The following is a 14,138-nucleotide window of genomic DNA, read 5'->3' on the forward strand; positions in this document are numbered from 1 at the left end:
AAGATTTATTTATTTATGCATAGAAGAGCTGGGGTACAGGCCAGAGATTTGGGTGGGGGGGGATGAGAGGATTCACCAGACACAGTTGGCAACAGAACAGGCAGACTAACTGAAATACACTGCTGAGGGGACCAGTGGGCAAGACAGGAGAGGTCTGCTGGGCCCTGTGGGTTGCTCCCTGGTGGGCTGGCGAATTTGTGCTGCAGAAGCTTTGGATTGCTTCATAGTGCGGCGATTAATCCCTTGTGCTATCAGGGAGGCCCTCCTAGCATATTTCTTAAATAGCCTTTTTCCTTTCCCTCCATTGATTTCAAATATGACTTTGTCATGCAGAGTTCTGTTTATGGGACCTTTCTTTTATTTCCATAGCTTCACATTAAGTTCTGATATATTTTAGAGCAGCTATTTGACCTTTGGAGACTTAGCAAGTTGCAATTTTTTTAAATAAAGCTTATAACAAAAAGATAACTGACATGAATTTCTACATAGCGAGAAAGGAGGTGGACAAATAAGAATGAACAAAATTATCATAAATTTTTAATTTTTTAAAATTTTTACTTTGGAATCTGAACTTGAATCTCTTGATGGTGCTTCTATATGTAATAAGGTAAATAGGCTTTTCTAGAATGGGGTAAAAGTAATGACATCTGCAGTTCTCAACACATAAATTGGGTAGAGCTTTTTAAATAATTGTAAACAACTTTTAAAGAGTTTTGTCATATCAAAATATGTTGAAGGATAACTAGGAAACAGTATTTGACTTGAAATACTCAGATATTGCAGGATAAAAAAGTAAAATTGAGGATATTCTCCATTTGTCAGATTTATGCAGAGCATATGAAACACTTCAGATGCCTGTGGAGATTTTTTCAATATGGTGGTCTATAAGGAAAGCTCAAATTGAAAAAAGTCATTCTTTAGGAAAAATACCAGTGACATGTATAAAAGACATAGTTAAGCATTGATAAAAGTATGTACCAAGAATAGTTAATCTTTGTTCCTAATCATCAGATAATCCATACCAAGAAAGTTTTAATTTTACATGCAGGTAACGATAGGCGTCTATGTTTCTTGTCCACATTTGTGGTTTAGATGGTTCCTTTTATTGGTAATGGTATTTAGAGCCTGCAGTCTAGATAGTATTAGTGCTCCATATTGTCAAGTTTTATGCATTTTCCTTTAAAGGCCTTGGATAAGTTTTATATCATAGGTAACTTGGTCTTCTCTGATACTATTATATAATAAAAATAAGTTTAATATTTTTTGTTTTTCTTTCACTGCTAATATAAAAAGTCAAACACTGTAAACTGTTAATGTAAGCTTTTTTTAAATTAAAAATGTGAATTCCTGACAGTCCTTACTTTGTAAAAAATTATTTGGGAAATACTTAGTGGTATTTGCCTCTGGCATATGGGGTAGGAGAAATTTATGTTCTTCTTATTTTGTTCCATGTGCTTGTGGAATGCACATGGAAACATAGAAATTTAGAAGATATTTCTTCATTTAAAGGGCTTTCTAAAAGTTAGTCTTGAAATAGGGCCTCCCCGGTGGCGCAGCGGTTGAGCGCGAGGCTGCGAGGCTGCCCAAGCCTCTGCAGCACCGGTTCAATCCCCAGCTGCCAGCGAGGGTCCCACATGGCGCCGCCTGCTGCTCCCCTCAGCAGTGTGCTTCGCCAGTCTGCCTGTTCTGCTCCCCACTCTGGCTCTGGTGAATTCTCTCACCTTCCGTGCTTCTAACTGTACCCAGTGCTTGTATAAATAAATAAATAAATCTTTGGGGGGAAAAAAGTTAGTCTTGAAATAATTTTTCCTTTCTGCTTGTTGTGCCAAGTGCTTACATGTTTGTTTAGTTAACCGCACAATAGTGGGTGAATTGTAATTTTCTTATAGGTGAGAAGAACAGTTTTAAAGTACATCTCGTGCTACACATTTAAGTGGTTGAACGCTCTTTAGTGTGTATATACACTGTTGGATAACTTTGCTTTGTTCCATTTAAAATTATCTGCCTGTGTGTGTGTGTGTTTTTTGTGTGTGTATGAAATAAAAAGTTATATCTCTTTTTTGCATAGCAGTAAGACTGAGAAAGAGTCTTTTGGGGTTTATATATTTCAGCAGGAGAGTCAAATAGGATAGATAATATTAACTATAATTTCATGATAAATACTATGGGAAAATGAGAATGGGGTTAGAGTGTATTTCCAGAGACATTTTACAAAGAAGGTTCTCTGAAAAGGTAACATTTGTGCAGACCCTGAATTAAGTAGTAAATGTTTGAAAATCAGAGCTGAGAACCTCTGAGACAGGGAACAGCAAGTGCAGAGGCTCTGGAGTTGGGAACAAGTCTTTTTAGAGTGACAGAAGAAAAAAGCTTTGTAGCATAGTCAGTAGTGAAGTTGGGTGATAAGGAGTGATCATATTATAGAAGGTCTTGACCAGTAGTGAGCAAAGATTACCCATTCACTACCTTTGAACTAAGAATGACTTTTGTATTTTAAAAGGTTATATTTAAGGAAGGGGGAAATGAAGCTGCCATAGAGGTCTTATATTGCTCACAAAGCTTAAAATAGTTACTATTTGACCTTTTGCAGAAAAAAGTACATCTGATTTTATTAGAGTAATCTGAACAAGGATGTAATGCTTTGATGTATGTTAAACAGGTCATAGTGGGGTTTGGCACAGTGGAAGTAGGGAAACCACCACTTAAAGCCTGTTGGAGTAATACTGGCAGATCATGGCTTGGAGTCGAAAAGAAGTGGAGATAGTAAGAAGTGATTGACCTATGGGTGTATTTTTATTTTTTTTTTTTTTTTTTTTTTTTTTTTTAAATAGAGGCATGTTTTATTTATTTATTTTATTTGTTTGTTTGTTTTGTTTATGCATGCACTGGGTACAGTCAGAAGTGCGGGAGGGTGAGAGAATTCACCAGAGGCAGAGCGGGGAGCAGAGCAGGCAGAAGGACCGAAGTACACTGCTGAGGGGAGCAGCGGGCGGCAGGAGAGGTCTGCGCGCCATGTGGGACCCTCCTCCGGTGGCCGGGGAGCAGCCGGGGATCGAACCAGCCCCGCAGAGGCCGCGGGCAGCTTCGCAACCCAGCGCTCAACCGCTGCGCCACCGGGGAGGCCCGGGTGTATTTTTTAAAGTAGTGTCATTAGGAATTGTGTGGGATGAAATTGGTATACCAGAACATGTAAACTATTTCCCCGTTTTAGTTTCAAAAGGAAAGCATAACCATTTTAAAATCTGTAGGTATATAAAATAAATTCCTGTTATACCCCTATTCAATCTCCCACTCTTCAGAGATATTTTTAAAAAGTGCCCATCTTTTTACTTTGTATTGCTTTGCAAAAATTTGCCTTTTTAGCATAATACATCATGACCTCCTTTTGTGTATTAGTGCAGAGAAATTGAATTGTTTTTAGTGGGTGCATAGTCCATGTGTATAACATGTAGCTGTATATGTACCTTAGTATTTTTATGGCATAATATTTAGTTCTTGCCAGTCAAAGTGAAGAAAGTTTCAGTGAGTGTATCTTAAATTTAAAATTTGTATTCTAGGTCTCATGCTGTTGCATGTGTCAATCAGTTTATCATCAGTAGAACTCAAGCTCTGATGTTGCACATTGATTCTTTTATTGAGGTAAGATTTATCATCTCCCTTTTTTTTTTTAAAGGTTAGAAAATGTTAATTGCATGTGTTTTATAGCTAATTTCTAATTTAAAGCATTTAGTATTTAAGTTATTTTTGATAGTACTATAATTGGATACAGTATAGACTTTGTAATTTTGTTAATTGAAAATAAGAGCACTTTCCCCATTATTAAATTTTCCACTTGTATCATATAAACTTTGGTTAGATGTGCATTTTAATACCTTCACTGTAAGAGTTTCTGCTTCAGTATACTGTTCGGACTGCATATTGAAATCAAATATCTTAGCTCATTCACAGTATGTGAAACATTAAACTTTGGTGAGGTTGGATAAACTTAACTTGATAAAGAATCTGAAGGCACAGACTGAAAGAACAGAGCTTCTCTTTATCCATTGGTTTCCATTGTAAAATTAGAGATGTAAGGGTAAAGATGATTCCTTAACCTTGGCAAACATTTTAATAGCTCAAACTTGTTGTAAAGGCAGAAAGACAATGATAGCATAATTTTCTTCTGGCCATGAACTTTAAGTAGTAGAATTCCTTTCTAGAACTAGAACATCTACCTGTTCATAATAGCAGCTGTGAAAGGATTCTTAAAGTTCCTCAAGCATTTCACTTTTTATTTTTAGCAAACAAAATTTGACTTAATAGTCCATTCCTTTTCAGCATTGCTTTAAAATATCTGCAGGAGCCATACTGCTGGTATTACTGTTGAGGAATTATAGGAAAGGGAAAGGAAATCCTCACTTCTTTCTGAGCATCTCTTAGCAATAGACTACAGAGAGTAGGCATAACGGTCCTCTAGATATTTAAAAGTTGAGACCAAAACACATCTTAAATGAGTTTTACTGAGTACTTAGTATGAATCAGACTCCTTGGTGCCAGGGATATATAAAGTATATGCCTGCAAGGTCATTTCAGTCTAGTTTGGTATAAAGGAATTTTGTGGATAATATTTGAGATCTGGATAAAGACTGCCTAGGTTCAAATCATAGCTCCACAACTTAGTAGCTGTTAACCTTGGGGACCTAACTTAACAGATGTTTTCAGTTTCATCATCTGTAAAGTGAGGCTGCCATGCTCAATTGTTTAAAAGATATTTGCTATAAATAAAACAGTGTCTGCCACAGAAGAAAAACTTTGTTAACTACTGCTTTTATTTTTAGAAAGTTGGAGGTCTTGTTGGAATTGTAGTAGTATTTGCTTTTAGTATTTTTTCACAGCTTAATAAAGAGAACAGTGATATATCAGTATCTTATACAGAAATACCATTTATAATAAATGATATTAAATTCTCTGAAGAAAATTTCATAGAATTTATTCCACTGGTCGAGTATAGAACATTTCCCAGCATTTTAAAATACTTTCCATTACACCTAAATACCATTTTTAAAACGTGTTTGCTACTTTTGATAATCCTACAAGATTCAACCAGTTCTCCATCCCACGTGAGTGGTAAACCTTCAGAGGATGTACCTGACATGTTAAAGGCCCTCAGTGACTGTTAACTGAATAAGTGGTTTGTTTTTTTTTTTTTTTTTTTTTCAATTATCAGTGTTTTCATCAGGGATTGATGTCATGTCTGCTAAGTCTGACAATATTGATGAAAAGTGTATTGGTTACTAGTCCGTTACTGTAACCCACTTTGGCAAACATGGATATTCATACTTAGGACAATATCAAATTTAGTGAACAGTGTATTTCTAACATATAAGCTGAAAACAGTGTTCTTTTCTGACCATATAAAATACATCTGATTAAAAAGAGGGACTAGAGTTTTGAAAACTCAGATGTAGAAGCAAGACTTCTACAATAGAAGCAAGACTTATACAAGGAAATAAGGTTATTTTTTTTTTTTTTTTTTAATGTTACATTAGTACTTCATGCTTAACTTCTCCATTGTCTTGTCCTTTTTTTTGTAATAAGATTTCAGAGTCATCTATTTGGAGAAGATTCTGATCTTTTGGGAAAAGACAGTGGGAAACATTGGATTGTACTTTTTTTCCTTTTTATTCTTTTTACTACTTTTAGCATGTATATGTGTGCTTATGTTTGTAAATAAAACCTTGGTAGTGACATGAGGAAATTTGTTTTCTCACATCCACAATTGCAACCTCTGTAAGAGACAACTTGTTCTCCTGAGGAATAGTGGAGATGGTATAGTGAAATGAGTGTGGACTGTTGTGATCTGTGAAGACCAAATTGAGATCCCCTGACTAACAATTCCTGAATTTACATTTTTGAATCTGTAAAATTGCATAACAAACAACATTTTGAAGTTGTGAGGATTAAACAAAATCAGTGTCTTTACATTCACATGTTCTTTATCACCTTGTTAAGAACTGCGTTAGATAGGTTGCTACTTTTTTCTTTTTTCCTCAATAGTTTACTTGAACAATAGCAGTTTTAGGGCTAAGTTAGAAACTGTCCATCCATCCCAATTATTAATGCTTTTATGGAACTTGCACCCCACCTAAAGAATCAGAGGTGGTAGGAACTCTTTCATCAGACAGTAATTTTGAAGGGTAAATAAAGTTGTGTTTTAATGATTATCTCTATTTTTGCGAAAATTAAATGAATGCCCCATGTCCCACTGACATGATTTTACTCTCACAAACTAATGATTAATGTCACCAGAACCAATCATAGTCTATCAGAAATAATGGCTTTAGATCATTTTTACAAATTATAGTTTAGGGCAATTATTCTATATTTAGTTGTCTTACAACTATTAATGTAAGCCAATTAATTATCTACTATGTCTTCTTTGGGTTTCTTTAAATGTTACCAATTGCAGATTATTACTTATTCTATATGTGTGAGTTTGTGTATTGGACATCTTAAACTAGGGGGAAAATGTGTTTTTTGTGCAATAGAATCTCTTTGCACTGGCTGGTGATGAAGAACCAGAGGTACGGAAAAATGTGTGCCGGGCACTTGTGATGTTGCTTGAAGTTCGAATGGATCGCCTGCTTCCTCACATGCATAATATAGTTGAGGTAACACAGGCAATTTAAAGGCTCTCTCTTCCTGCCCCCCAAGAGAAATCTTGGGCTCAACATGTTTAATAATGTGAAACCACTTTTCCAGTTTCTTTAACACAGTTGTTGGGACAGCTATATAAAAAATTCATTATGATTGTCTTAAAATAATTTTTTTAAGGTAATGTTTCTTTTGTGAAAACTAAGATATTAGGGGGAAAAGTTATTTAAAAGAGTAGGTAACTTTTAACCAGGATAACCAAGAAATACGTAGATTATTTGTGCTTACTAGATATGGATTAGGCTAAATGATAAGCGATATTAAGTGGCATTTTCTTGCGTAATTGCAGTTTGTAGTTGAAGTTGTGTTTATTTTCTCTTCATTAATATTATACTTGGTCTGATTGGTAGTAATGAGATTTCTGAGTAAAAAATATATAACTGTTATAGTTGGTTCCAGCAAACCATTTAGATTTTCAAAAGCTCTTTCAATTCCTACATGATTAATTTTATTAGGAAATTCTGAATATATTGATCACAATGTGGCCATCTTTAAAGAAAAAAATAGATAATAACATGTTATTAGGATTAGAACAAAATAATTTGAGCAGCGGTGAGTACTGCACCACCTAATATTCACAGTAGTAGTTAGTTATGTACATGAGTAATGTATATCTTTACATGCGTAGTAAATAGTATATTATGTAGAACCTCTCTTCATTTCCGCAGTATCATGTAGTATGCAGGAGAAAGGCCTTTTTCTAGTGGATGGGGTCTAAGACCTGCTGGAACGCGGCTAGTATCTATGATGATAGCTTTTTTTTTTTTTTTTTCCTCAAACTTTAAGATAGTTGTAGAGATAAGGTTATATAGCAACATAAGGTGACAATGATGTTTCCTTTCTCGAGTTTCTTCATGGGAAGTATTTAAAAGAATTAGGTGGAGTTTGTTGAAAATTTAGCAAGAGAGCTTGAAGTTAATCAGAAATTGAGATTAGACATTTTATCAGTTGCTGGAGCCATGTCACAGCTAAGGTCCTAATTTGTAATGCTACAGTTCTTCAGTACTATTCAGTATAGTTGTGTGACATGATGAAACTTGTATTAGGGATTGATCTGTCAAAACTGTCACATTGTCTTATTTTGTCATGTGAGACATTTGAATTACAAGATGCATGCTAAGAATTCCTCACTTGGCCCTAATTGTTTTCCCAATTATTTGGGGAAATCATATGTAGAATTTTGACTATTTTTATTTTGCATGCAGGTTTTGGTGGTGGTCATTTTAAGAGAGACACTGCCTCTAGGTAGATTTGGGAACCAACTGCTCCTCCAGTTAAGAGTGAACATCTCCAATTAAAAGTGAACGTGGCTTGATGTGTTCAGAGGACATAAGCTAATTTTGTTGGAAACTATAGTATAGTTGGCACTAAGAAGTGTTGTAAATATACATATATACCTTTAAATATGTGAAAGCAATATACGTTAAAAGAGAACTTGAGCAGTTGTATAAAGGTTTTCTTAAAGGTGTAATGAATTCTTTTGATGTTTCAAAGAAGGCTTACTATTTGATTATTACATTTTTAAAATCTGTACAGAAGTAAAGAAACAACATATATGTTGAACACTTCATTAGACTTCGTTCTGAAGCAGTACTTAAATTTGGCAACATTTCAAAATTCACAGGGGAACTTTTTTAAAAAACTGAAGACTTGGTTGAGAACCACTGTAAAATGCAAGGCCATAGCAAAGTATCATTAACTTGCTGAAATAGGACTGAGTTTATTATAATTGTTTGATTAAAGCTGATTAATATTAAGACCCCTTTCTTTACAGTACATGCTACAGAGGACCCAAGATCAAGATGAAAATGTGGCTTTAGAAGCCTGTGAATTTTGGCTTACTTTGGCTGAGCAACCAATATGCAAAGATGTACTCGTAAGGCATCTTCCTAAGTAAGTCTACCTTCCTATTAATGCTACTTTGTTCTGAAACTTAAGATTGATTCTTCTTTTAAATATTTTTAGATTACGTTCTTCTTCCATCAGGGAGTTGGGTTCCAAAGAAGTAAGATTTAATTTTACTGTTGAGATAAGAGATTTTTCAAGAAGCGATCACTTTTTTTAATATGTATATGGCTAATGAGGGTGGTTTATTTTAAATTGTCACTACTTTTTGGATATTTCATGACCCAATTCTTGTTTCTGTATGCCTTACAATTCACCAGAGAGTCTCTGGAATGATTAATTTCCCATGAGTTGTGATAATATCAGAGTTTTGGTACCTATGATTAAACCTATTTTTAAGTCAATGAATGCTATAAAATTGGTTACTTTTTACAGTCTTACTGATGCAGTTAGCTAATACGTATTAGTTTTAATTGTACAACATATTGATATGCTCTGTGTATTGAATCAGTTACTTTAAAAAGTAATGTCTTTTGAAAATAAAGTAATGCAGGTTTTTGGAAGAGAATTAAAATGCAGAAAATGTTTTTAATTGTATTTTATTGAAGAAACGTTTGTTTACAACACTGTACATGACTTAGAGGTATAGGATCACCCCTCACGCACCATCAAAGCACCCACAATCCTCCACTATAGTTTATTTACTGGGTCCCCACCCTCCCTCTAGTGGCCTCAGTTCTACAAGTGGGTTTCTAGGGTTTGTTTTGGTTTAGTTTTGTCAGTTCCTTTTGTTTCTTTATATTTCACATATGAATAAAATCATCTGGTGTTTCTTTTTCCTTCTGATTTATTTTGCCTAGCTTAATCCCTTCTAGTTCCATCCATATTGTCAAAAGTGAAAAAGTTTTTTAATCTTTTTTTTAATAGCTGAATAATAGCCCATTGTGTATATACTCCACATCTTCTTAATCCATTCATCTTGTCAATGAATTTGGATTTTTGCTAGCCTGAGTAATCTGTTAGTATTTCTGATGTGTTGGGTTAGTGGTTTGTTTTTTTATTTTAACCTTAATAAGATATTCAGGGTGTTTGGAAAAAGTTAAATTTGGTAGTATGTAAAGCACTTGATATATGACTTAGTGTTTAAAATTTTGATTATACTATTCTGTGGTTTGCTTCTTTCAATTACAGTATGTTGTGAGCTTTCCTTCGTGTCATTAGTCTTTAATATGTTAATTATTGACAACTATTCTATCATGGTAGGCACACCATTTTTTGCTAGTAGTTGTTGAATATTTAAATTGTTGCTCTTTTATTTTTTAAATATCAATAATCCTGGAATGAATATCTCTCTTTGTCCACTGTGACTGTATTTTGAAAGTTCTTCATAAACGTTAGATTGTTCTCATATGAAGATGTACCAATTTAAACCCTGCCAATAGTGTTTCCTACTACTTTAGCTTCGCCAGCCATTAATTTTAGTATCTCTAATCTTAACCATCTGGATAAACCAAAAACCCTTGTTTTAATGTGTTGTACATTAGTGGTCACTTTTTTTTTTTTAAAGGTGTTTTTACATCACATGGATGTTCTCATTTTCATGTAGTCAGTTTATTTCTTTTTTTCCTTCCATTATTTCATTTCCCATCAAGAAAGTAGCAGTTCCACCTATATTGTATTCTAGACAGTCTAGAATTTATTTAGGATTAAAAGGCAAGATGAAAAAATAAATAAATAAAAGGCAAGATGATGTGCCAAGAGGATTTTTTTTTTTTTTTTTTTTTTTTAAGGAAATCCATATATTACTACTATTCTCTAATTCATGATGCCGCTTCATTGGTGGACTCAAGTCATATAAATAGATATTTAATTCTTTAAGAAACTGAAGTGATTCTTTTAATGTAAGCTTAAGCTATAACATTAGTATATATTATACTATCTAAGATCACAAGTAGAAAGATTGGTAGGATAAGAACAACTCCCATGAAAATATATCTTATGTTTTGGGGCAGAATGGTCACCTGTTTTCCCAATAAAGTGGAAATGCCCAAAATGAATGAAGAGAACTTCAGAAAAGTGATAAAGTTTTAAAATTATTCTGGTGAATGGAAGATAAAAACTGGACCTAGAACAAGAAAAACTAGCAGATAGTGTGCAGGGTAGACTTACTGTTGCAGACCATGGCTTTCTAGACCTATTAATCCTCCTGGCATTATAGCTTTTCTCAACAGAATTTACCTGAAAGCAATACAGTTCATCTTATCCAGAGCAGGAGAGATTTAGGGTAGCTAAAGGTTTATGTTTAGTACAGGTGATATGTGAATTATGTGTGTGCTACATAGAGAATGAAGAGATGATGTGCAAGAGATGATGTGCCTGGTAAAGCCAGGCAACTGAGAAAATGAGGTCTAAAAGTAAGATGGGGGCATTAATTTATGACCATGTGGCAGTATTACAAGGTCGATCACTATATATGAATACCATTTATTGTTAAGCATTCTCCTGAAGCCTTGTGTAGCCATTGAAAACCAGAAACTGACTTTTTTTTTTTTTTAATTTTCTAGAGGCATGTCTTATTTATTTATTGTTTGTTTGTTTGTTTGTTTGATACATGCACTGGGTACAGTCAGAAGCGTGGGAGGGTGAGAGAATTCACCAGAGCCAGAGCGGGGAGCAGAGCAGGCAGAAGGACCGAAGTACACTGCTGAGGGGAGCAGCGGGCGGCAGGAGAGGTCTGCGCGCCATGTGGGACCCTCCTCTGGTGGCCGGGGAGCAGCCGGGGATCGAACCGGCTGCAGAGGCTGCAGGCAGCTTCGCAACCCAGCGCTCAACCGCTGCGCCACCGGGGAGGCCCAGAAACTGACTTTTAATGCAATTTCACAGAAAGCAATAATAACAACAATGCATGTTTATTGACAGTTAAATATGTGGGGACATCAGGTTAACTGTTGTACCTAGATCAATCCATAACTTCCCTCAAAAAAGTACTGATGTACAAGAATAAAGGTGGGAAAAATCATTCTTATTTTCCCCCACCTAAGACTAAAGGTGATTTCTTTTATAAAGGTGGGGAAATCACCTTTATTCTTAGGGTCCTCACTCTATTAGATATGAATACTCTTGGGGGGGGGTAAAGGTTTATTTATTTATTTATACAAGAACCGGGGTACAGGCCAGATGCGCGGGAGGGTGAGAGGATTCACCAGAGACAGAGCGGGGAACAAAACAGTCAGACTGACAAAATACACTGCTGAGGGGAGCAGCGGGCGCAACAGGAGAGGTCTGCTGCGCCATGTGGGACCCTCGCCAGCTGGCCAGGATTGAACCAGCGCTGCAGAGGCTGAGGACAGCTTCACAGCGCTGCACTCAACTGCCTGTGCCACCAGGGGAGGCCCACACCTTTTAGATATAAAATAACAATGGTGTCCAGAGATACCATTTTCTTGTATATCCTTAAGTAAACTTGTGTAGTCAAGTAAGAATGTGGGTAATCTCATTTTTAACTCAAATGGAAATAAATGTACTATGTGTGTTTTACATTTGAGCTTTTCAGCTTTATTTTTCATTAATCCCTAAACGATGAACATTTAAATTTTTACAGTATTTTTGTTATTGCATCAAGTAACATTGGTCTTTAAAAATTGGGAATGTTTGTTAGTATATTTAGAATAAATTTTTGGAGGAGAAATAAGAGAAATTGCTGGTGTTTTGTTTTTGTTGTTGTTTCTAAGCACTATTGGAAAGCTAACTTGTGCCTTCTAGATCCATCCAGTGATCCCTTGCACATCTATGTGAAAGATCTAAGATGTATGTTAGGAGTACTCATGATTTGAGAAGGGCACATATCACTGAATATGCTCTGTCGGTGTTAATTGTGGTGGTTGTCTCATTAGTATTGATAAACATAAGGTGAAGTCTTTTTTATTTTTCTCTGGAGATCTTCAGGTCTTTGTTTCATGAATTCATTTCTTTATAGGTTGATTCCTGTGTTGGTGAATGGCATGAAGTACTCAGATATAGATATTATCCTACTTAAGGTAAGGAAACTACTTTCTGATGAATAAGAGGATTGCTTTCATCAACTTAATAAATCTTTGAATTTGACTGAGAGGACTTAATTTGAATAAATATTCTATGTAAATCGGCTTCCTGTTATGTCTGTTATAGAGTACAAAGATCTAAGGAAACAATGAATTTGTGATGATAGATTCTAGCTTAGTTAGAACTAGATGGTGACATGACTTAGCATTAATATCTTGTAGATTTAAGTTACTTAGAAGTACATTAAAATATCTTAAATTTAAGATATATCCTTCAATATATGAGATATATTCAGAAATATCTGAATATGATTCAGGTACTCTAGATTATAGCAGCTGATGGGAAGCAGGGTGGTGCAGCTGAAATGCCTGATACCTAACAGATGTTTATGATAGTCTGCTCTCCCCTTCCCACAAAGAACTATTTTCTGTACTGGGAGTGGTTCTTAATGAAGAGGTGAAGTACACTTCAAAATCCTGTGCATGACCCCATCTCTGGCTATTCTGGTTCTGTTATTTGTGTACATGTTATTAAAAAATGAATGTCACCAAAATTTCTTTTTTCTAAAAAAAAAAAACAAAAAACTAGGGTGATGTTGAAGAAGATGAAACAATTCCTGATAGTGAACAGGATATAAGGCCACGTTTTCATCGCTCAAGGACAGTGGCTCAGCAGCATGATGAAGATGGAATTGAAGAGGAAGATGATGATGATGATGAAATTGATGATGATGATACAATTTCTGACTGGAATCTAAGTAAGTTCAGAAAGGGAAAAGCACAGTTGCTTGTTTTGTTAACACTATTGAGATACCATATAATTCACCCATTAAAATAATTCGCTGGTTTTTCGTATATTCACAGAGTTCTACGACCATCAGCACAATAAACTTTATAACAAATTTCAGCACCCCAAAAAGAAATGACCCATTAGTCACTCCCCATTTTCTGCTAGTCCTCTTCCAGCTGCTATCTATATTCTGTTACGGATTTGCCTATTTGGAACATTTCCCAGAAATGAAATGGTACAATATATGGTCCTTTGTGATTGACTTCTTTCGCTTAGCATATATTCAGGATTTATCTATGTTGAGGTGTGTATTGGTATTTTATTCCCTTTGTAGCAAAATAGCAGAATACGTTGTCTTATTTATTCATCACTTGATGGACCTTTTGTTGTTTCCCCTTTGGTTATTGTAAATAGTGATGATACAAATACTTAGATAAAGTTTATGAGTGGACTTAACGTTTTCACTTCTCTTGGATATATATACCCAGGAGTGAATTACTGGGTCATGTGGAAATCTCTATTTAATCTCTCTTTAATTCTTTGAAGAACTACCAGCCTTTTCCCCAGAGTGGCTCTACTATTTACCTTCGCACCAGTAAAGTCTTAGGGCTCCAGTTTCTCCACATGCTTGCCAACACTAGTTACCTGTCGTTCATTATAGACATTCTAATGAAATTGAGGTGGTATCTTACTGTGGTTTTGGTTTGTGTTTTCCAGACAGACCTATCCTTATATTTCTTAAAAAGACTTCCTGCCTCAAACTACCATTCCTT

At 35.1% G+C, this 14,138-nt stretch overlaps 1 protein-coding gene across 2 annotated transcripts in view; it reads left to right on the forward strand.

The window, feature by feature from the left end:
* The window catches only part of TNPO1 (transportin 1), a 92,814-nt gene that overhangs the window by 50,839 nt on the left and 27,837 nt on the right, over positions 1-14,138 (forward strand). For both annotated transcript variants that reach the window (XM_037529941.2, XM_037529942.2), the window contains exons 7-11: positions 3,555-3,636; positions 6,525-6,647; positions 8,465-8,583; positions 12,512-12,572; positions 13,165-13,333. In XM_037529941.2, the coding sequence (XP_037385838.1) occupies positions 3,555-3,636; positions 6,525-6,647; positions 8,465-8,583; positions 12,512-12,572; positions 13,165-13,333 (554 nt within the window). The remainder of the gene's footprint in view (positions 1-3,554; positions 3,637-6,524; positions 6,648-8,464; positions 8,584-12,511; positions 12,573-13,164; positions 13,334-14,138) is intronic.

This window comes from Talpa occidentalis, unplaced genomic scaffold, assembly GCF_014898055.3.
Source record: "Talpa occidentalis isolate TD23 unplaced genomic scaffold, MPIMG_talOcc4v2.1 talOcc4.6, whole genome shotgun sequence".
NCBI lineage: Eukaryota > Metazoa > Chordata > Mammalia > Eulipotyphla > Talpidae > Talpa > Talpa occidentalis.